At 48.7% G+C, this 23,266-nt stretch overlaps 1 protein-coding gene across 2 annotated transcripts in view; it reads left to right on the top strand.

Moving 5' to 3' along the window:
* SYN3 (synapsin III) overlaps positions 1-23,266 on the top strand; it is a 406,875-nt gene that overhangs the window by 366,203 nt on the left and 17,406 nt on the right. For both annotated transcript variants that reach the window (XM_007449437.1, XM_007449438.1), the window contains 2 exons: positions 16,931-17,073; positions 21,829-21,903. In XM_007449437.1, coding sequence (XP_007449499.1) covers positions 16,931-17,073; positions 21,829-21,903 — 218 coding nt within the window. The remainder of the gene's footprint in view (positions 1-16,930; positions 17,074-21,828; positions 21,904-23,266) is intronic.

Here is a 23,266-nt window from a genome sequence, read left to right as displayed (position 1 = left end):
AAAACCTCCATCCCATCACATAATTATCATTTCTTTTTTGTGGCAAGGACGTTTACAGTCTACTCTCTTAGCAACTTCGAAATATATAATGCGGTATTGTTGACTATAATCACTTCACTTCACTGTGCCTCAGATGCCCAGAGCTTACTCATCTTCTAGTTGCATACTTACACCCTTTAACAATATCTCCCCGATCCCCCACACCCAGCCCCTGTAACCACCATTCTACAATCTGTTTCTATCGAATGGCTTTTTTTAGATCCCACATATAAATGAGATCACACAGTATTTGTCTTTCTCTGCCTGATTTGTCTCTCTCAGCATAATGCCCTCAGTGTCCATCCATGTTGTCACAAATGGCAGGATGTCCTTCTTTCTCGTGGCTCAATTACACACACACACACACACACACACACACACACACACACACACCGTAAATTTTTTTAATCCATTCATACACTGACAGACACAGGCTGTTTCCATATCTTAGCTATTGTGGACAATGCTGCCCTTGATTTACTTTTATAACCTAAGCTAGCATGGTTAATTTTGAAGCCAGGAGTTCAGAGAGGGAAGGTTACTTGCCCAAGGTCACCCAGTGAGGTCCCTTCCCAGCCTCCTGGCTCTCAGTGTTCTTTTTCTTGGTTTTGGTTGGTCGTGTGCCCCTGCCATGAAAGCCCAGGCTGATGGCCCCGATGGGAAGGAGGGACCCTGGGCGGCTCGCAGACAGACATGGCCCAAAGCAGTGAAATGTCCACAGAGAGGTGGAAATAATAAGCCTGGCTGAGGGAGCATCTGCTTTGTTTGCTTGGCTTAGTGTGTTTTCATTACAACGATCTGGAATCTGATCCGGCTAGGAGGCTCTGAGGCTCCCTTTATTCTCCTGTTGGGCAGAAAAGAGAGTGGGGTGGAGCAGCTTATCCAAGAAGTGCTGACAGGGAGGCAGAGCGGTCAAGTCCAGGGTCGAGACACTCCCTGTGGAAGCCCAGACAAAGCGGGTGCTAGGCAGGGACACGGGGGGAGACAGGCTTTCAGTCAGGGCCTGTCACATAGAGGGCGATCATTTCACGGTGAGTCAAAACCCTGCAAGTCAACCAAGCTGGTGCCTTGCCTGAAGGTCGAGTTCTCAGACCCCAGAGAGGAGATTTACTAAGCATGGCTTTCAGGCGAGTAAAAAGCAGACCTTAATGAGCTCTGCAAGGAGCCTGCTGCCCTCTGTTCAGCCCACAAAGCCAGGAGGTCATGCAAGGAAGGTGGGAAAGGGCAAGAGAGAGGTTCCAGTTGGGTCAAGGGAAGATTCCGGCAACTTTTATAAAACCACTAGCAATGGTGCTATTTGCTATTCATTGTGGAAGGTCTCTTATGAGGAACCACTGAATGAATGCCTTTTGAAATTAAGTGTTAGGGGGCTGTCTCTTCAACACAACTGGGGTGCTCCTCTTTGTCAGATAATAGAATCACTGAGTCTGGGATTGGAAGAAGCGTTAAAGGTCATCGACCAGCCTCCTGCTTGACTTTGCTCCTACAATACCCTTTTCCAACCAGTCAGCCATGCTGCAGGCTCTGTGGGAGTTGCCGGGGTGTAGTAATAGTAAGGAATTTGAAAAATCAAGTGTGTTAGTACAAATAAAGGTATTAAAGACTGTGGCTTAAGTGTGCAGGCAAATGGCTTCTCAAAACCAAACCCCAGAATTAGCAGATTTGCCCATCAAACACAGACATCGCTGGGCTGCCTCAGGCTTCCCCATGTTGGGCCTGACTCAAAACACTTAAGGATCTGGGAAGCAGAGCAGATTGCATGCTGTTTGTGGGAAAGACAGCTCCCAAAGATAAAGGAGAAGAGAATGGGCTGGGCTCCTACGTGTGCCCCATTTCTCCTTCAGACCCTCTGATCTGAATCTGTCACTCCCTTTGAGGAGGAGTGAATGACAGGGGCAGATGGGCCAGCAGTGTCACTCCCTCCACTTGGAAGGAAACTGCAGGAGTTTGGAAATAAGAGAGTCCCCTGATAGCTTTCCCCCAACCTAAAGGTACTCTGCTGCTGCTGAAGAAAAGGACCCCGTGCCCCCAGGTCCCTTCAGAGGGAAAAACTGTGCCTCAGACAAGAGCCTCAACAAGAACACCTTCCTGCAGACACAGCCGCGGGCCAGCAAAGCAGGTTTAGACAGCCAGTAGCAAGTAGATGATCGACCCTGAAAGTAACAGAAGGCTCCACCTCCAGCCAACTGGCTTAGACACTCTGCAAGCCTGGGGATTAGTGTCTCAGTGTCACCGAGGTCCTAGGCTCATTCTGTCTCTGCTGGCTGGCCTCAGGCCCAGCTTCATCCTTGGGCAGCTTCCTCTGTCCTACCCTGGCTGCTAGTGGCATTCTGGGTTATATGCTTCGTGCCTCCCTCTTCACATCCATCATGGAGTGAGATGTTCTCTTCTGCCTCATTGAGACAGTTTATTCATGAGTCCAGCCCTGGGCCAGTGAGAGAAGCGTGCTGTGTTCTGATTGACTGAATGTAATCAGGATTCACCTCTTGTGTGGGGAGTAGCTTCAGTTCCCCCTGAAACCCATGGTTGGGTGGAGATGGGTAGATACCTAAACAAAATCGGGGTTCTATTAGGACGGAGGAAGCGGGGAATCGATACTGAGTAGGCTCTGAGATGGGGACTTGCTACACGTTGCACATTAGGGTCTGCACTTGGGAACACTGCCTTGGGAAGTGAGGGAAGCAGGATTAGGTTAGGCAGAGGGAGAAGTTGAACTGCAGTGCAGTTACAATAGGGACCTCAGCTGGCTCCATGAGGAGTTCCAGAGCTGAGATGGCCCTTCAGAATTGTCCCAAATCATGGCAAGGGACTGGGCCGTTGAACTCCTGCCGCAATCAGTCACTGGATGTGGGCTGTCCTAGGAATGTGGCGTAAACTTGGGCAAGGCATCTCCCCTTAGCTGAGGGCGGTTCCTGGGGAGAAACGCGGCCATGAGCCCTCAGCAGCCACCACCCCAGGCAGCTCGGGGAACAGGTGCCTCTGTCCTTAAGGGGGGATCCGGGTGGCACACCACAGGATTCACTGCAGAGGGCGGGAACCGTCTTAGAGTATCTGTCTCTGCTGAGAACCCAAGGTGGGCTCTGGGGTGACATGGCAGTCCTTCCCATGATGCCCTGCTCTGAACACCCCCAGCTTCCCCTGAGCAGCCACAGGAGGGAACTGAACATGAAGGCACTTTTCAAACCAGGCAGGAAGAAAGGAAGGGGGGAGAGAGGGGGAGAGAATAGGAGGGAAGGACCTAGACTCACCTTAAGGAAGAGAAGAGGGCTGAAGAGCAATCGAGGGGCCCCTGAGTGACCACCCAGATCCATTCTCCTGCACAGAAAAGTCCAGAGTTCTGGGAAGCCTCAGCCCACTTGGTTCCTTAACAGGATGGTGTCACAGAGAGAGCTGTGGTTCTCCTGCTGCCTCCGTAGCTGTACCTTTGTCCTCTCTGCTGCTTCCCTCTAATCTCCCCAACCTCCACACTCTGGCTCGTGAGGCTCAGTCTTCTGACCCACCTCTGGCTCCTCCCCGCCCGTAGGCTATTTCATTCAATTCCATGGCTTTCAGAACCATCTGTACATCCCTGACCCATGAATTTAAATCTCCAGGGGAGCCCTCCCTTCTGAACCCCAGACTTGTATGACCAAACGTCCACCAGGGCCTCGGAGGATGGACACAAGCGAGCACTTAGTTTTCCCCCCAGACCAGCTCTTTCCACAGCCTTTCCCATTTGGGGAGGAGGCAAGGAGGAGAGGGGGCCCATCCTTCCAGTTGCTCCAGCCAAAAACCCTGAGCTCATGTTTCAGTGCTGCATTTCTCTCACATCCCACGTCCTACCCATCGGCAGATCCGTTCAGCTCTACCTTCAAAATATTTCTAGAATCTGCCACCCTGCTTCAAGCCACTGATGTCTCCTACCCGTGTTGTTGAAGTAGCCTTCCAACTGGTCTCCCTGCTTTTTAGCCCTTGCTTTAGTCTTCTCACAGCAAAGGAATCCTTTTAAACTGTAGGCCAGATTGTGTCATTTCCCTGCCCCAACCCTCCCTGGCTCCCCCCAGCATCAGAGTAAAAGCTGAAATCCTCCCAATGGCTCTGGACCCCATATGACTTGTGCCCCTGCCCCACCGCTCTGATCTGCATCCACACCAGCCTCCCTGCTGCTCATCAAACACACTCAGCAATCCAAGGTCAACCTCAGGCCTTGGCATTCATCCTTCCCCTCCTAAGATAGGCCCATCGCTCGTTCCTTAACTTCCTCCAGGTCTCTGCTCAGTGCCATCTTATTAGGGAGAACTCCAGCAGCCTCGATATGAAATCACATCCCCACCCTAACCCCTGTAAGCCCCACCCCCTTAGCCTAATTTATCTGCCCCATAATGTTCATCTCTACCTAGTATGTCATATATTTATTTGTTTACTAACTTCTCAACCCCATCAGTGTATCCCTGGTGCCCACGACAGTGCCTGGCTTATAGCAGGGGCGCAATATTTATTGAATGAATGGCTGGGCTTTGGAGTCAGACAGACTTTGGTTAGAATCTCAGCACTTCCACATGCCAGCTCTGGGTCCTGCAGCCAATTACATAACCTTGCTGGGCCACAGTCTTTTCGTGTGTGAAATAGGGAAATAATAGTTCTTACTACATAGGATTGTTACGAAGGCTACGTGAATTAATATACAGCTGTTAGAATGGCACCTGACTCATGAAAAGTACTCATTAAGAGTAGCTGTCATGGTCCCTCATTATTGTTATTACAATCATTGTTATTATTTATTCACCAGATGAGTCACGCGGCCCTAGCCCAGTGCCCCACCCCAGCCCCCAACCTCTTCTCTCCAGCCAGAGGTGGAGTGGGTGATTCAGGTGGTGGCAGCCTGCCCTGTGAGTCAGCTCTTAGCCTCAGCCATGCCGGGGTCCCTGGCCTTGGCCAAGGGGCCCTTGGGTTGAGTCATCAAGGCCACGATTCCAGCTGGGGGACACCTCAGCTGTGGAGTTTGGCTGGCAGAGTTTGTCCTCCCCCGGTCCTTCCAGAAAGAGACTGGGCACCTGCCCCACTGTGCTCTCAGGAGCTACCCTTCGCCAGCTCAAGTCCATCTGTCAGTAGAGTTTGCGAAAAGCCAGGCGAGGATACGGGGTGCGGCGGGGGGGGGAGGAAAAAAATAGGAAGGAGAGGAGTTGCCTCGATCCTTTGCTTTCAAAGCAGGGCAATGTCGGGAACAGATCGTGGGGTTCTGAACTCACCAGGCCAGATCTGAGTCTCTGTCCCTCCACTTACTAGCTGGGAAACCTTGGACGTGTCCTTCGCTTCTCTGAGCCTCATCTGTGAAATGGGGAGGATAACGTCTCCCTCTCATGGATACCAGGAGGATTGACTGAGTGGTCATGTCTTCAGGTCCCAACTCCTTAACGAAGCCTTCTCAGATCTGCCCCATGTGGTCTCTGAGTTTCCGTGACTCTTGTAAAAGGGTAGGAGGAATTCCCTGTCTCCCCATTTCCCCCACCTCCCACAGGAAAGGGAGAGACCAGTCTAATACGTCCTTCCTTTATTCATTCAACAGCTCTTTTTTTTAATGAATTTATTATTTATTTATTTTTGGCTGCGTTGGGTCTTCATTGCTGTGCGCAGGCTTTCTCCAGTTGCGGTGAGCAGGGGCTACTCTTCGTTGCGGTGCGCGGGCTTCTCATTGCGGCGGCTTCTCTTGTTGCGGAGCACAGGCTCTAGGCATGCGGGCTTCAGTAGTTGTGACACGCGGGCTCAGTAGTTGTGGCTTGCGGGCTCTAGAGCACAGGCTCAGTAGTTGTGGTGCACGGGCTTAGTTGCTCCGCGGCATGTGGGATCTTCCCGGACCAGGGCTCAAACCTGTGTCCGCTGCATTGGCAGGAAGATTCTTAACCACTGCACCACCAGGGAAGTCCCCATTCAACATCTCTTTATTGAGCACCTACTGCATGCCAGGTGCTGTGCTAGCGCTGGAAATCATGCGCCAGTGGGAGAGGCAGATAGGGCATAAATGAGCAAAGAAATACAGTTGTAAACTTTACTCAGTACTAGGCCAGAGAAGAACGGGTTGTTGAAAGAGAAAAACATGGCAGAGCTGTTGGAGGAACTTCTGAGGTGGTGACACATGAGCAAAGCTTTGAGGAATGAGAACGAGTTGGCCATGCAAGGACAAGAGTGAAGAACCTTTTGCAGAGAGAGAACAGCACATGCAAAAGCCCAGAGGCAGGAAAGAGCTGGGGTAGTTGAGGAAGTGCCAGTGTCACCGCCGCACGCAGAGAGCCTGAGAGGAGGCTGGGAAAGGGGCCTGGCCCACATGGGGCCCACCTCCTGATGTCCTTTGTCTCAGGGATCAGCCTTGCACGGCCTGTTCCCACTGCCTCCAAGCAGTTGCCTCGTTAATTTTTTCCAGTTTTATAGTTGTTTACAGAGACAGGGCTCAGGTGGGTACATCGTGACTGGAAGCACTTAGGGTTGTTTGTGAAGATTAAATGAGATACTGTAGGTGAACTGTGTAGTACAGTTCCTGGCACATAGTTAGTGCTCAATAAGAAATAGATATCTTGAAAGAATGCATGTGAAAATAACGAGATACATATAAAGCCCTGCGCCAACACCCACTTCAAACTCTTTCTTTGTGATTTAAAAGAGAAGAGAAGCTTTGTATTTAAATTCCTCCTCTTCTTCATAATCATGACAAAGAAAGTTGGAGTAGAATCCATCACCTCATCTGGGAAACCTTCCCTGGCACCCACCCCAGGGTGCATCAGGGTCCCTGTGCTGCACACCTGGCCTCTGTCGCAACATCCATCACCCTCTGTTGAATTGCCTGTCCGTGTACCTGTCTCTCCCATGGACTGTGAACTCCTCAATGGCAGGGACTGTGCCTTGATTATCTGTTTAATACAGCACTTAGATAACATTTTATTTTATTTCAGATACGTTCAAGGACTAGTCCACATAGTCTCCTTACACTCGTTAACTAACCCACATTTGACCTAAGAGCCTGGTCCTGACGAGTCAATCTAGAACAGAATTTACATCATTTTAAAAAGCGCAGTATCCTTGTAATTTTCCTAAAATAGGGACTGGTTTAAAGCACAGACGGGTTTATTGGATATCCCGCCCCCATGGGTTTCTCAGACCTACGTTTCACAGGAGGAGCAGACAGGCTGTTCGCCAGGGATGTTGCACCAGAGGCTTGTGTTATTCACTGCTGGGGGGAGGGTGCCAAAGGTAGTAACATTAGGCCTACAGTTCCCAAACCCTGCACCCAACGCCCTAGGGCAGCAGAGTATATTTTAATCTTCAAGGGAAACACAGCAGTTCTGGGCAACGGCCAGACACCATGCAAATTACTAGTCGAGGTGGTTCACAGTTTCAACATTAGATCACAACATGTTCCTTTCGATGACATGACATCTTTGCAAAACTGGGTTTTGGGTGGTAGTTGTGCTAAAAGGCAAGTGCTCTGTGAAAATCAGTGTGGAACAGGAAATGCGGGTGAAGCGCCCTCTCTGATTCTAAGGTTCGGGAATTTGTGCAGTGCCCCGCAAGCACACACATCTCATTTGTAAGTAATTGTAGTTACTTAAGAATGAAATAAAAATATCATGTGCATTGTTTATTTCAGTTACTAAGTTGTTAGAACGTAAATATTTATTAAGCTATTTAGCTCTAACTACTTAAATGAAGCTGCTTCGTACTTCTTTTGGCCTTGGAAGGCCTTGAAATCATTCCTGAGATGGGCATCATAAATCCAGAAAGTTTCAGAATTTCTGCATTGGCTTCTTTGAAACTCACATTTACCTCTTTTAAGCTTTTGATGCGGAGCTCAGGAGAGATTCCGGGCTAAGCTCTGTAAGCATGGCCTCGTGTTAATGATGTAAGCACAGAACCTACACTTAGTCCTGCCTTGAGAGTCTAGGTGGGGCAAGACTGGAAAACATTTACTGGGAGGGAAAACTGAGATTTAGCTCTTCCCCTTCACTCCATCTCATTAGCTTCTTAACGAGCATAGACCACTTTGTAATGAGCTGGAAGAACGCCTTCCTGTTATAAAAACAGAAAAACAAGCATCCATTTGTGTGCCAGAGTTACGGTTTTATTATTTCGAACTAGGAGTGGCCTGAATATCCAGCTGGCTCAACCAGCTAATTATTGCCAGAAAGAGACCACAGAGCAAGTGTTCTGAAGCTACAGTTATTATTTTTGGTAGATCCCGTCTTAGCTTTTAGCTTATTCGTAAATAACCTGGTTCAGTAAATTGCCTCAAATAGTTATCTTTGAGAAGAACAAGCTTGTCCCAGCCATCACACCAGATGGAGCATGCTCCAAAGTGGGCCTTCTATGGGAACTTGAGGGAGATGGATGTGGCTGGAGTGAAATGTTTTCTAGGCTATTGAAATAGGGCGATGGACTTCAATTGCTCAAGGCTATCAAGTTGAATTCCAAACCTTCTTCTAGGAAGGATCTTGACCCCATTCCCAGTGTTCACCTTTAAGAGGAAGTGGGATGGCCCTTCCTCAAGCATGAATCCCTATTAGCCCTCAGCTTCCACAAAAAGATGTCAAGGCTCAGTTTTCTGCTAATGCTTGTGAGTCTCTTTTCCACCGGGAGCATGAGCCCAAGGGCCACTGCACCTCCTTTTCCCTTTGCCTAGATTCTCTTTACCCAGCTACTCCCATGACTGGCCCCTTCATTTATTCTTTCAGCAAATATTTATTGAGCATCTGCTGTGTGCCAAACACTATGCTGGGTGTCAAGGGTATAGAAAGGAACGATAATAATAGTTAACATTTATTGAATGCCTGTAATGAACAAAGAGTTCTTCTAAACTATATACATGTATCTCATTTAATGCTCAACAACAATCCAAGTCACCCACATTTGATCAGGAGTAGTTTCTTTATATTAACAAGTTACCGAGCGGCGAGCACACCGGGGAGCGCAGCTGCGGGCGTTGGGGGACAGCGGCGGCGGCGGGGCTGGCCTGAGAGCGGCTGTGGCCAGAGCGAGAGCAGTGGAGACAAAGGCTACGATAGGGCCAGTTGTGGGTGTGTGGATTTTTGAGTAAAACCTCGAACCCAAATGAGAAGAAACCTTCAAGGAACAGCTTATACTGACAGTGAGTCTACAGTCATCTGTATGCATATTATGGAATGTTCTCAACCCAGAGATAGCTCTATTGACAAGGAGTGAGTGACTACCTGTTAAGGTCCTGAGTCAAGACAACAATTTTTATACCTTTCCTGGTGGTTCAGAAATGAGTCTCTGTAGAATCAGAAGCAAAGAAAGGAAACAATCTGACCTTTTCTTTGTTAGATCGACTATATAAGATACTTGACTTCCAGGAACAAAAACACAGAGAAGTAATAAAGTTATTATTTTGGCATCTTTGGACATCTATCATATTGAGAAGCCTGCTTTGTGAAGCTTCCTGAGTTGAGATTTGGAAACTTCATTGGTGCTCATTTATAACTTGGACTGTAAGCATGAGTGAATTCTGGTTGTGTTTCAACTGCTGTATTGCAGAACAGCCTCAACCTAAAAGGCGCCGGCGGATTGACCGAGGTGTGATTGGAGAGCCCACAAACTTTGTGCACGCGGCTCACGTCGGGTCAGGAGACCTGTTCAGTGGGATGAATTCCGTTAGCTCCATTCAGAACCAGATGCAGTCCAAGGGAGGCTACGGGGGTGGCGTGGCTTGCCAACGTGCAGATGCAGCTCGTGGACACGAAGGCAGGATAGCCCCGGACCCCTACTCCATGTGATGGCGTCTTGTTCACCCTGTTGTGATTACTCCAGTGACGTGTTACTATTCTGCTCTGAAGAAACTATTGTCAGAAGGATCCTGCATTTCCTTCAGCTGGCACACGTGCCTTTGGACTCATGGACAGAGTTCTTTGGATTGTGGCTTAATGATTGATTTTTATGAATATGGATCTGATTTTAGCATGATCCTTTTTGTGAATGCTAGCACTGTTTTGCATTTTTCCCGCATCTTTAACAATTTCTCTTTCCACCTCCAACCCCTCTGCCGTATGATTTTATTGGTAAGCAAAGAACTGCTATTTTAATTTGTCACCATTTGTGTATACGTTGGAAGGTATGAGACCCATAAGCACAATGATCATTTCTATTCATTTGGAACTTCAGCAGAGTAGTATCTGCATATGCTTTATGAAGTTGCCTGTATGGGAGCCCGTGGGATGCCAGGAATGAACATTTCCTTGCTGCCACGGGCTGATGATACTGCTGCTATGAGAGAAAGGTTAGCTGTGGCACCAAGTCACATCAGTTTCACAAAAAAAAGGCAATTTGTAGCTTATTTTAGAAGTATGACTTTTATTTAGAGTTATAATAAAAGAAAAGCTTGCATTCAAAAACAAAACAAAAAACAAAAAAACAAGTTACCCACGTTTTGCTGATAAGGAAAGTGAGACACAGAGAAGCTAAGTAAATTCCCCAAGGTCATGCCGCTAATAAGTGATGGAGCTGGGATTTGAGCTTGCATTCTTCAACACTCTGTTACATTGTCTCCTAGCAAGACACAGGAGGCTCTGGTTTTATTTGGCTTACACTTTAATGGAGGAGAGAGACAATAGCACGTTAGCAAATAAGTAATTTCAGATAGTCAAAGATGGTAAGGAAAAATAGTGATAATTCAGTACAGACTTCCCAGGAAGGGGTAGCTACTTGATATCAGGTAGTTGGAAAAGCCTCTGAGGGCTCATCTGGGCTGAGACCTGAAGAAACCAGCCATGGGAAGGTATTCAGGAAAATTATTCCACCAGCGGGAATAGCAAGTACAAAAGCAGTAAGTCAGGGACAAGTTTGGCTGAGTGCAAAAGAGAGATGATCAGGAACCAGATCATATAAGCTTTTCAACCTGGGCTGCACGCATTTGCCTGGGAAGCTTCCAAAAATACTGATGACTTGGCCCACACCCAGAGAGTCTGAGGAAATCAGTCTGAGGTTTGGCTTAGGCAAGAGGAATTTTAAAAGAGATGATTGCAGCAGTCCAAAGAGGGATGATGTGGCCTGCACCAGGGTGGTGGCAGTGGAGATGCCGCTCTCCTTCAGCCGCTGCTCTCTCCACACAACCCACCTGTGGCCACAGGAAGCACGTACATCCTTAGCCTGGATAAACCAAAGGCAGGATGCTTACCTGCAGATGCCCTGGGAAGGATTCAGCACCAGACACATATCAGTCTTGCTGCGTGTCCCACTGAAGCTCCTACCAGACGTAGCACAAGGGAGGAGTGGTAGGCTGGCATAAACTTTTCCTAAGAAATCACCGTCTCAGAATCTCTCATCTCCAGCATCCCAACCTTGTAATATCAACATGGGTGAATCTACCAGTTCTTGGCCATAGTGGTCTCTGTCACAGATCACTTTGGGAGGTGGCATCTTTGTCTTCTTGCCGCAGCTCCAGTTGAGACAATGCGTTCATCAGGGTTGTCCAAAGAAACGGAAGCAGTAAGAAGTGTATACATAGATAGACTTATTTTAAGGAATTGGCTCACATGACTAATTTGTCTTCTAAAGTACAATTCAGTGGAAGTGGCGGTGGAAATGCTATGGAGAAGAATTAAGCAGCGTAATGTGAATGAGGAGGTGCTGGGTGGGAGGAGTAACCTCACACATGGTGGTCAGAGAAGGCAGCTCTGAGAAGGTGAGGCTGGAGGAGAGACCTGAATGAAGTGAGGCTGTGAGCCATGCAAGCAAGGAACAGCAAGTGCAAAGGCCCTGAGGCAGGATTAGGCCAGATGTGTTCCAGATAGAGTGAGGTGACGGTCTTATCCAATCTCAGCTGGTAGGACCACATCTGGAGTATGTGTGTAATTTTGGACACCACACAGTTTAAGAGAGTATCAAAGGGGAGCATTTTAAGGTAGTAAAGGGTCTGGAACCAGCTCACATTGGGATGGGTTAAAGAAAAGAGTGACTTAGGCACAGCTGGGTGGCTCTCATCCAGTGGATGAAAAGCAGACACAAGGCAGAGGGCTGAGATGTACCCTGCGTGATCAACCATTGGAACCATTCGCTCACTCTTGGTCTAATATACAGTAGGACAAGTTCCCTAAGATGGTATGAGCTGCCTTGCCCAGTAGCGAGCTCCCTGCTATTAGAGGTGTTCAAGCAAATAGTGCACAGTCTCCCGAGGCCGTAGAAGATGACTTGCCCGTCCCAGCTGGGATTTGGAGTAGGAGACCTCTGAGATGAATCCCACTGAGGAGATTCGGAATTGTCCCCTGCCTCCTCTCTCCAGTTCCTCTCCCTCGGTTGTCACTCTCCCTCCTCGCTCACCCTGCTGATGGAGCACAGGTGTGCACGCACACACTCTCACACACACACTCACCCGCTCACTCACACCGGGGAGGTAAAGCAGTTCACAGAGCTGGAGAGGAGGAAAGTGTGAGAAACTGAACAGGGAAACAGTGAGGGAAAGGAGGTAGGAGAGGTGGGGGGGCAGGGTGAGGGTGGCCTGGAAGGCAAGCAGCAAGAAGGAGACAGGCACTGAGAAGGGGTCAGGGAACGAGGAGGGAGGTAGAGAAGTAGGGGGAAGGAGAGATGGAGGAAGACGGGAGACGTAAGAGGTGACAAAGGAAAACACAGAGGGAACGGGACAGAGGAGGAAGATGATACTAAAGGTAAGAGGAGCAGGGTGGGAGAAGGCGGTGGATGTGGGAGAGAGGAAGGAGGGGCCCAGGAGGACGAGAGGAGAGACGGGGGCACAGAGCGGGCAGGGAGGCGTACGTGAGGGTGTGAGACTTCGGAGTCAAGGCGCTTGTGTGGCACCCCCGCGCGGGTCCCCAGAGCAGGAAATGGGTAATCTTGAATCACGGCTCATTTCAAGCTTCCTGTTTTCAGTGTCTCTGTGAACAGTTGGAGGGGTTTCCAGCTAGTAACTCCCTCCCCGGGCCAGCAGCCGTTCCACCCTCCCCATGGCTAGCCGTCCTCAATAGCTTCTCACCCCACCTCCCTTTATGGCCCGAGCACCCACCCAGAGTCCCCTCCAGCACCACCCATCAGGCCACCTGCTCCATTCTCCAGGGTCCCTGACTTCACCAGGTTTTCAAGGCTCACAGTGGAAGCTGTAAACCTCTTACAAGTACTGGGCTCACGCTAACTGATTGCACCACTGGCGCTACACTAGGAAGCGGTAAACCTCTGAGTGTGGAATCTAGCCTGAGCATTTACAGAAAAAGTCATCCTATAAAACATGTTTCCCTGAAACACATTTTCTTTGCCTTTTTCCAAGCACCCTTATTTTTCCTTCCATCTGCTTGCCTCCTCCCAAGTTACAAGCAGATCTTTATCCAGCCTTCTTAAAATCAATCCAGCAAACACATCTGGAGCATCTGCAACATGCCAGGCACTGGTGTTACGACTGGGACCAAGACATGTTGTCTGTCCTTAGGAAGCTCACAGTCTAATGGGGAGACAGACATGTGTGGGGCCAGTGGGAGAGCCGGGTTTTATGGGGCTCAGACATCACACAATTTGAGAACAAAATTACTAGCCCATGCATGAGAAACCTGGGTTGCCTGCTCAGTCCTGAAGAGGGCAGGATGAGCTCCCCACCCCAAACAACCCGACTACTCTAGGAGAGAAGGGCTCACAAAGGGAGGTTGGGATGACCACTAATTCTTTAATAATTAAACCTCTACATCTATACTTTCTCTCTTTGCTCTCTTTTGTCTGTCCTGTGAATAAATGAATGCATGCATGATGCATTCAACAAATGTTTACTTAAGGATGAAGTTCGGCTGCTGTTACAAAGACCTAAGGTGGCTTAAACAAGCTAGGACCTTCCTTCTTTCTCACCTAGCAGGCTCCTTCCATCCTGTTGATCATTCCTTCTTGGGGTGTTGCCCTTCAGACACAGGGTCTTCAATGGAGCCCACTGCAGCTAGCAGGACGAGGAAAGGAGGAACTGAAAAGCATCCCCCCACACAAACTTCCCTTATAAGGCAGACCTGGAAGTTCAGGCCCCACTTCTGCTCACATCTCATTGACCAAAACGTGATCGCACAACCGTGATCACATGACTACGCACAGGTGCCAGGGAGATGGGGAAGTGTAATATTCATTCTGGGTGGTCATGCACCCCCAGACCAAGGTGCTTCACTGCTACAGAAGAAGAGAATGGATGTTGTGGACAACCAGAGACCTCTGAGACAGCCTGCAGTGTATGCTGTTCTGACCAGGAAGCCAGGAGTAGCTCTGGTCCTTTCCAGCTCCACCCAGGGACAAAAGTGAACGAGACGAGCTGTCCCTGAAAGCTCTCACCCCCACTCTTTCATTTCGTTAACTCTCTCTTTACCGGCTCCCCGATGTTGGCTGAGAATGAAACATTATGACCACCCAAGGGGCAGTTGAGGGAAGAGGAAGCAATATAGACTTTGAAGGAGTTGCCAGGAAAAAAAGGGAAGAAAATAATGGCATGAAAACCAAATTTCGAAGAGTTCAGTGGCTTCAGATACCATAGAGTGCCGAAGCAGGATAGGGAGCAAAGGGAGCTCTGTTTTATTTGCCAATGAGGAGGTCGAAGGTGACCTTTGCCAAATCAGTTTCGGTGGAGTGGTGGGGAATGACATCCAGAGAGAGCTGGTTTAGGAGTGAGTGGGAAATGAGGATGTAGAGACAGAGAGAGCAGTGGTAACTGAGGTGTTGAAAAGCAGGAACGATTTGAGATTAGTGGATCCATGATCATGTTAATCCAAAGGGTAAAGAATCAATAAAGGGCAAGAGATGAAAAATACATGGCAGAAATATAGCTTGGCTGCTTTAACAAAGACCAAAATAACCGTAGCTTAAACGAGATTAAGGTTTACTTTGCTCTCATGTAGGAGTCTGAGCATACACAATCAAGGGCTGACTGGGGACTCCATGGTGTTGGAAATCCAGGTTCCTTCCACCTTATTAGTCAGCCATCTTCAACATGCAGCTTCCATCTTGCGGTCCAAGAAGGCTGCTCCAGCTCCCACCATCATGTAAACATCCCAGTCAGAAGGGAGAAGGAAAGGGAGGGTTCCCTTCATCTTAAAGGCGCCACCCAGAGGCTGCTCGCATCACATCCACTCACAGTTTCACTGGCCAGACTTAGAGACTTGACCACATCTACCTGTAAGGAGACTGGAACAAAATAATCTTTAGCTGAGAGACCAGATGCCCGGGTAAAACTTAAGGGTCCTATTACCAAGGGAGGAGGGAACATCAGGCAGTCAGAGCCTTAGAGGACCTAGAACAAAGGGTATCTTCGGCCTCCGGTGGGAGGAGGCACCCTGCCACTGAGGCTGGGTTGCACAAAGAACCAAGAAGAGAGAAGGTTTGCCAAGCCTCCCTCCCCATCACTGTTTACAATCTGTTGGGTGGGACCACAGGCATGCACTTGTAGATACCCTGAGATTGTTCCAAGAGCAGCTGTGCTTTTGGAGTCCTGAGTTTCATTCCCAGCTCTGTGCTTAGCTGCTATATGGCCCTAGACAAGGAGAAAAATCTCCCTTTCCGCATGTTAAGTGGCCATAATAATGGCCACCCTGCCTGCCTCACAATCCTGTTTTGGGTCCCAAAGGAGGGCTGTGAAGATGCCATGTAAGTTGTGAAGTTGGGGCAGATGTGGGTGGGCATCATCATGGAGGGAGGGAGTGGTCAGGGAACTGCTGAGCCTGAAGCGTGGGCAGAAAAGGACTAGAAGAGGCTGTAAGGACAGGACCACCCCCCACCCAGGCTGCTCAGCACCCACCCAGCCCCCCAGTGGATCTGGCCTCTGCCCACTGCTGGCCCAGCTTCAGAACCCCGCTGCTGTCCGAGTGAGGATGACAGGGGAGGGAGCACCCACCCAGCTGTCCACAGGTGCTGCGAGTCAGCCTCTGTTATGTTCTGAGATCACTGTCACTAAGCCTTGGCCTCCTCCCCTGCACTTGGCCTTGGAAGCTCTCCTAAGGCCTCTCCTTGACCCCAGGACACCACCGCATGTTCCTGGCCTCAGCCCAGTAAACAGTGTGAGCGGGTTTCTCCTCCAGGCCTTTGGACTAGCAGAGCTAGCCATGTCCAGTGCATGCACACTCCCACACACACACATGCACACACGGACTGCACACACAAAAACACCGTACACCCCACACAACGCACATGCAAACATCACACATATACATCACAAAATATACATTGCACCCACATACCCCACACACCCCACACACACGTCCTCCACACACTTAACACACACAACCCACATGCACACACCCTGCCCATGCACACCACATGCACATACACACGTACATACTCTCTTCTTTCTGACTGGTCTCTCTCTATCCCACATCACACCCCTCCATCCAACCCTCTACACAGCTGCTTGAGTGATTTTTCTGAAACACCAATTAGGCTACTTTCTTGTTTAAACTCCTCTCCGTCAAGTGGCTTTGCAGAGTCTTCAGCCTGGCATCCTAGCCGCTACCAAAGCTGTTGAGGCCCTCCATGGTCTATTCCCTGGAGACCCTCTTCAGGCATCCCCCCCACCCTCCTGCCCCCTTGGCCAGTCCAAACTCCTGGCCCATCCCCCCTCCCTACGGGCTCCTCCTGCCTCTGCCTTGTCCATCCTCCATCCTCTCCAGAGAACACACCTGCTCCATAGTCCACGTGAGAATCGTGTTCATTCTTCCAAACCCTGTTCAGAGCCCACCCCTTCTATAAAGATTCCCTTGACTCCCCAAGTGGAATGTTGCCTTTCTCTTCCACAGGAAGTGGTGGGGTGACTTGTTTTCTAGGTCTGCCTCCCCTGCCAGGCAGGCGACCTTCTCAAGGTTACTATATACGGTGCAGCCCTGGGTCCCAGCACTGGGTAGGTGCCCAGTGAACGCTGGGTGGGTGGTACTCAACCCCTCATCCTCCCACACAGATCAAAGTAGAAAACCAGCATGACTACCAGGACATCACCAGCATGGTGGCTATGGCCAAAACCTATGCCACCACCGAGGCCTTCATCGACTCCAAGTACGACATCCGCATCCAGAAAATTGGATCCAACTACAAAGCTTACATGTGAGTCCCTGGGCAGGGGCTGGGGAGCTGGGAGGAAGGGTAGGAGCAGAGTGTGAGAAGAACGGAGAGTAAAAATACATGTCATGCCCTGTCTTCTCTGCCCCAGAGCAGAGACCCCATAGGGACATCATCATTCTCCCTTTCTGTCTCCTTCACCGCCCTTCTTCTCTGGTTAGTACAACAGAAGGCTGAAGTTCCATCATGGCGCATCCCAGGGTAGAAGTCTGTCTACCCAAATGAAGCCTGTTTCCCCCAGAGAAAGAAAGACTGTTGGCATGTTTCCAAGTATATACCTGGTGTATGTCATAGGAGACATACGTGGAAGAGAGACTTCTCTTTGATTAGGGACAAATCAAGGAAGGCCTTGAATGCCTTGCTGAGGGTTGTAAATTTTCTTCTCTTCCCTTCTGAGCAGTGAAGTGTCATGATCTGACCTGTGTTTGTAAGAAGATGACTCTGGGGCTGTGGGCTGCAAAAGGGTTTCTCTGGGACAAATAAGATCAGGAAGGAGATTACATCAGATTTCTCCAGCTGCAATTAAAAAAACCATCCTTGAATGCCTTGCTGAGGGTTGTAAATTTTCTTCTCTTCCCTTCTGAGCAGTGAAGTGTCATGATCTGACCTGTGTTTGTAAGAAGATGACTCTGGGGCTGTGGGCTGCAAAAGGGTTTCTCTGGGACAAATAAGATCAGGAAGGAGATTACATCAGATTTCTCCAGCTGCAATTAGTAAAAAACCATACCTGACTAATTTGGTGTGTTTTTTTTTTTTAAAGGAAATTTATTAGATGAATGATCAGAACTAACCAACAAAACCCCAAATTATCAATTTCAGAAATATTAGGGTCCAGGGCAGCCCCAAGAATCTGGGTAGCCAGAAGTAATATACAGTCTTCGCGGCACCCCATTAGGAAGTGAATCTGCCCTAATCATTTTCAGGGCTTAACTCAAGATCATGATTCCGTGGAAACAGCGCTGATTAATCCAACTGTGGTCACATGCTTATTAGTTAGGGGAATGCAGAGCAGTATGAAGAGTCCCACCAAGATAGCATATGCAATACGGGCAGGTCCTTATCCAGTGGAAATAGAGGTTGTGTGACTAAAAGAAAAGGGATGAACACCAGAAAATCCAACACACATGCATCCCAGGGGTGGTTCAGGCAAAGGATGACTCACGCTGGAGCTGCGGTTACAAGGATGAGTGGGAGTTCCTGACCAGGTGGAGGGCTTGGTGTTTAGAGAGGTCTTATCTGCCCCAGGTCCTCTCTGTCTCACTTTGGAATATTGTTGTTTCCACCGGGAATGATGAGACCCCAGAGGGGCAACAGGTGCCTGGTTTCCAAGCATGTATGGCACACTGATTGCCTGGTTCCATCTTTGAGGACTACAACAGCTGACTCTGGACAGTTAGAAAGTCCTTTGCTTCTGTGTGGTGGAGCTGTGCTCTAGATCAGGGTCAGCAAACCACAGCCCACAGGCCAAATCCAGCTTCCACCTGTCTCAGTAAATAAGGTTTTATTGATCACAGCCGTACATATCCACTTCTGTATTATGTGGGGTTGCTTTTGCACTGCCTGGATTGCCTGGACCGGGGGTCTACAAACTTTTTCTGTAAATGACCAGACGGTAATTTTAGGCTTTGCAAGTCACACAGTCTCTGTTGCAACCACTCCACTCTGCCATTGCCTGGGAAACTGGAGAAAATGCAGTCAGCTGACCTATAAGGAAATATGCCCAGGAAAGGGATGGGGCCAAGAAACACCTCTGGCCGGTCTTGCCAATCACTCTCTTCCACCCATGAGCCAGGCCAGACCTGTCACTGCTCTCAGATGCCCTCAGGGTGATAAGATCACCTCCCCCTGCCACCCCCAACCTCTGTGAGTTGGAGAATATTCCAGTGCATGGTCCAGTGCGTTCCTGAGGCCTCCACCATCCCTCACGATATCATTTCCCTCCTCTCCTCATTGTTAGCGTTTCCACTTGACATTGACAGCACCTTGTCCCAGTTTCTCTTCTTGAGGATTACCTCATTGCTGCATTCCTTATGCTGAGCCTTTCTGCCCTGACAGCTCCAATTTGTCATTAGTATGGTGTTTCCTGGACCCTGGGTTGGCCCACATCTGAGGGAGAGTGTTCATGTCACACCTCGGTGTAGAACGCCCTCTCTGCCCATGACCATTCAGCATCCTTTCTGGCCCACTTCCTGCCCAGCACTTGGGCCTTTGTGCTTGTTGCCACTGGGTGTCATTGTTTCTAAATCCTCTCAGCAGACAGAGCTGGGAAATACATATGTGTATCTTAACCCGTGTATACACACGTCTGTAATTATATATGTATACACACACACATATACACACACACACATATATCCATCTATAGCTAAAGCTAAACAGAGTTCATGCTGATGTGTCAGACTTTCATCCAGTACCACATGATTCATTTTAGCCTTCCCAGATTGCTTATCTGTAACATCCCACTCCAACAGGGAAAAAACCTGGCTCCCACCATCCACCATCCATGTACTTCTTTGTTCATCCACAGTATATGTGTACAGTTGCAGAACTGCCAAGCCATAGTCCCATGAGAAACAGCTTCACCAACTATGGTACAGGACTTACATACAGTTTCTTTTGTACTTAGTCATACAGTCTCCACTAATTTCCAAAGTTACTTAGGCAGCACCTTTCCACTCACCCCTGCCCCTTCATCAAGGGGGTCAGCTTCATACATGTGTCATAAACATAGATTCTGTTATCACAGTCTACATCCCATCCTACATTCTAGCAGCTGCATCACATTTGGGCCAATCAACTCTTTTCCCCAAACCTGTGATGGGCTCTGCCATGAAGAGTCATGGTTAAGAGCCCAGAGTTTCTCAGATATGGTTTGGTGGCTTCTGCCACTCAGTGGGAATGATAATAATAATAATATCCATCTCATTAGGTTTTGTGAGACTGAAATAAGCCAGTGCTTATAAAGCTTTTAGACCCATGTCTCAGACATAGAAAGCACTCACTAAGTATCAGCTCTCACTATCGTTATCTTCTTGGAAGGAGACCAGTCTGGCTTGTGTTCCTGCTGCTTCTGGCATTAGAATGCTTTTTTTTTTTTTTCTTGTATACGCTTACTGAAAAGTAATAGTAGCACCCATTGTACTAAGAGGTTTATGGGAATCGTTCCTTTAATCCACACAATGCCCTGTAAGCATGGTAATTATTCCCATTTACCAATGAGAAACTAGAGTCAGAGATGTTGTCCATGGTTATACAGCTAGAAAATGCTAAAATCAAGATTCAAACTCGCATCCATCTGACTCAAGTCAGTTCTTACCTTCCCTTGTTACCGTGCAGATCCCACTCTATTGAATCCTACTTATCCTCCCAGGCACATCTCAATCGCTACCTTCTGGGGTTCATGTTAAGTGACTGGTTTCTCCTTTGCTTCCCCGGGGTGCTTCGTGCCTCCTGTGTACTGCTAACCCTACCATGCCTACGTTCTGGTTTTAGGCTGGTCTACCCTTTAAGGTAGTGAGCAGCTCGAGGAAGGGGTCATCTCTGCACACTCAGATTAGTCCTGTACCCAGGACGTAGGGAGGCCTGGTGATTGTTTGCCAAATTGAATTGAATTGCATTGAGCTGAACTAAACTTAATTGACATGAAGCTTATCAATGTCACAGCTACCCTTAGTCATTATGTCTCCTATTGGCCACCATCTATTCTCAGCATCTGCTGTGCTCAGATCCATTTTGTTTTCTCTTTTAGAAAGACATTTTATAGCAATTCCTCTCCTGGTTCACCCTTAAACCTCAATCACACGCCTTCCCTTGGTCATGAAACAAATTGCCTTACCTCTGCCACTTTGCTTAAAGCCATTCAGTCTTTGCTGAATCCAGATATGCCATTAGAGATAGTTTGTCTGGATTGCTCTTCAACATACACAGTCCCTTACCTAGTGGGTAGTTACTGGGCACCTACTACATGCCAGGGACCACTGGACACTAGAGGTACAGAGGGATGAGTCAAAACATGTTCCCTGCCCTCAGGAAAGACAGCACACTAAAGTAGTCATTGCAAGTGAGATGAGCATTACTAAACATTGGTACAGGGTGTAGTATAGGGGATTCTTGTTGGGGAAGATGTACTCTCAGGAAGTCACATTTTCGGATGAAACTTGAAGGATGAGTAGGACTTAGGGAGGCAAAGATGGAGATGAAGACTGGATCCGGCAAAGGGGAAAAGGTGTGTGGAGGCCTACACACAGGAAATACCCATGGGCTTTGGAGAAAGGGCAAGGGAACTAAGAGGGTGAGGCAGGCAGAGCCAGAAGGCCTTCCTGCTCTTCACCATGGAAAGTAATCACTTCTCTCCATGGATCATTTTTCCTACTTTCTGGGGCTCTCAAAAGAGATTCCAGAGTCACCGGAGGCTATACTGCCCTAGTTCTTCTTCTGAAAAACAGGAGGCCAAAGTTTGCAGGATTTAATCTGATAGTGTAGGCATTTGTTAAATTTAACGTTTATGTTTCAAAGGCGGCTTGGGAAAAGATGCATAAGACCCAACAAATAAGACAGTCAACATAGAGGGAAATAAAAACAGAAAAATAAATCTGACGACTGGATGCGTACCTAAGACTACATGTCAGAATGTAAGCCAGATATTTGAATCAGAGCCGCCAAACAGTCAAAGCAAAAAAGGAAAGCAGATCAATGACAAGCATCCCTAATGCCCTCACTGTGTTCTTTGTTCTGATACAGGAGAACCTCCATCTCTGGAAACTGGAAGGCCAACACAGGCTCTGCTATGCTGGAGCAGGTGGCCATGACAGAGAGGTAAGAGGCAAAGGAGGTGTTTAGGGAGAGGCACCAGCCATAGTGGGAGATAGATAGGGATACAATAAGGACCCTGTAATGAATGCCGTCTCACACTTTGGCCAGTGTCTCTCCACCCCACAGAGTACTTTCCTAGGCCTGATCCCCGTTACTGCCCATAATAGCCTGCAGGGAAGGTTTTATAAATAACCCCATTTTACAGACAGGGCAGAAAGTTCAGAGGGGGAAAGTGACTTGTCCAGGGTCACAGAGCTAATCAGTGACAGAGCTGAAAGTAGAACCCTGATATCTTGACTGCAAGTCCAGGGGTCTTTCCGGCCCTACCCAGCTGCTGTAGGAAGAGAGCAGGCAGTCCTCACCAGTCTTTCCCTGCTCTGGCAGCTGCATGGAAGCATCCCTATTGGGGCAACAGGGCTACTGGACTGTCCACTCCTCTCTCAGACTTATTCCTATCACAATATGAGAGGGAGAGGTTGATTTCCTATGAATCATGAATGTGGCAGGGATGCACTCTGGCTGAAAGTCGCTCAGGTCTTTCTCCCTTATTTACACAACACCTGTAAGCCACCCTCACCTGAAGAAGGACCTGCCGCCTGCCCTTGGGGCCAGCAGCACACACACATCCTTTCTGATTGCCCAGTGACTTCTGCTTGCAAGCATTCAATGACAGTGGACAAAGCATGGGCTTTGGGGTCAGAAAGGTCTGTTCAGTGAACATGTATCGAGTGCCTACTGCATGCCATGTATGTTGAGCACTAAAGAGGCCAAGATGAAAAGACCCAATCCTTCCCTTTAAGAACTCTGTATCAGTTGCAAGTGTCAGAACACAAATTAGATTGGCTTGATCCAAAGCAGGGATCTGTTGGCTTGTGGCAATGAAAACTCCAGAGGTTCAGCTCCAGGCAGGACTTCAGAACTTATTCTGTCCCCTTAAGTTGGACAGAACATGTTGGCTTCTATGTCGGTTTCATTCTGGTCATTCATATGGTGGCCCATAATGACTCCAGGCTTATATCTTGACAGTGTCAAGTCCAGCAGAAAGAAGGTGTCTTTCCCAACCATTGCAGTCAAAGCCTGGAATAGAGCCTTATTCACAGATTGGCCTGACTCAGATCATATGACCGTCCCTGAACCAATCACTGTGGTCCAGAAAGCAGCAATGCTGTGATCGTATAGGCCTATGTCACACCTCTGCCCCTAGAGATTGGAGTGGGACCACCCTGCTACAGCAGCGATGACTGAGTGAGACTTGGGGGTGGGGGGGGATATAACACAGTCGCTGTCCTCGTGGAACTGCTGGTCCAGGGCTCTGAGCTGAGGAAGCAGCATGAACGGAAGTGGGTGGTCCTGCCCACCCCCCCCC

Source organism: Lipotes vexillifer, unplaced genomic scaffold (genome assembly GCF_000442215.2).
Source record: "Lipotes vexillifer unplaced genomic scaffold, Lipotes_vexillifer_v1.1 scaffold374, whole genome shotgun sequence".
Taxonomy (NCBI): Eukaryota; Metazoa; Chordata; class Mammalia; order Artiodactyla; family Lipotidae; genus Lipotes; species Lipotes vexillifer.
The sequence above is the reverse complement of the archived record's forward strand: the minus strand, read 5'-3'. Positions and strand labels throughout refer to the sequence as shown.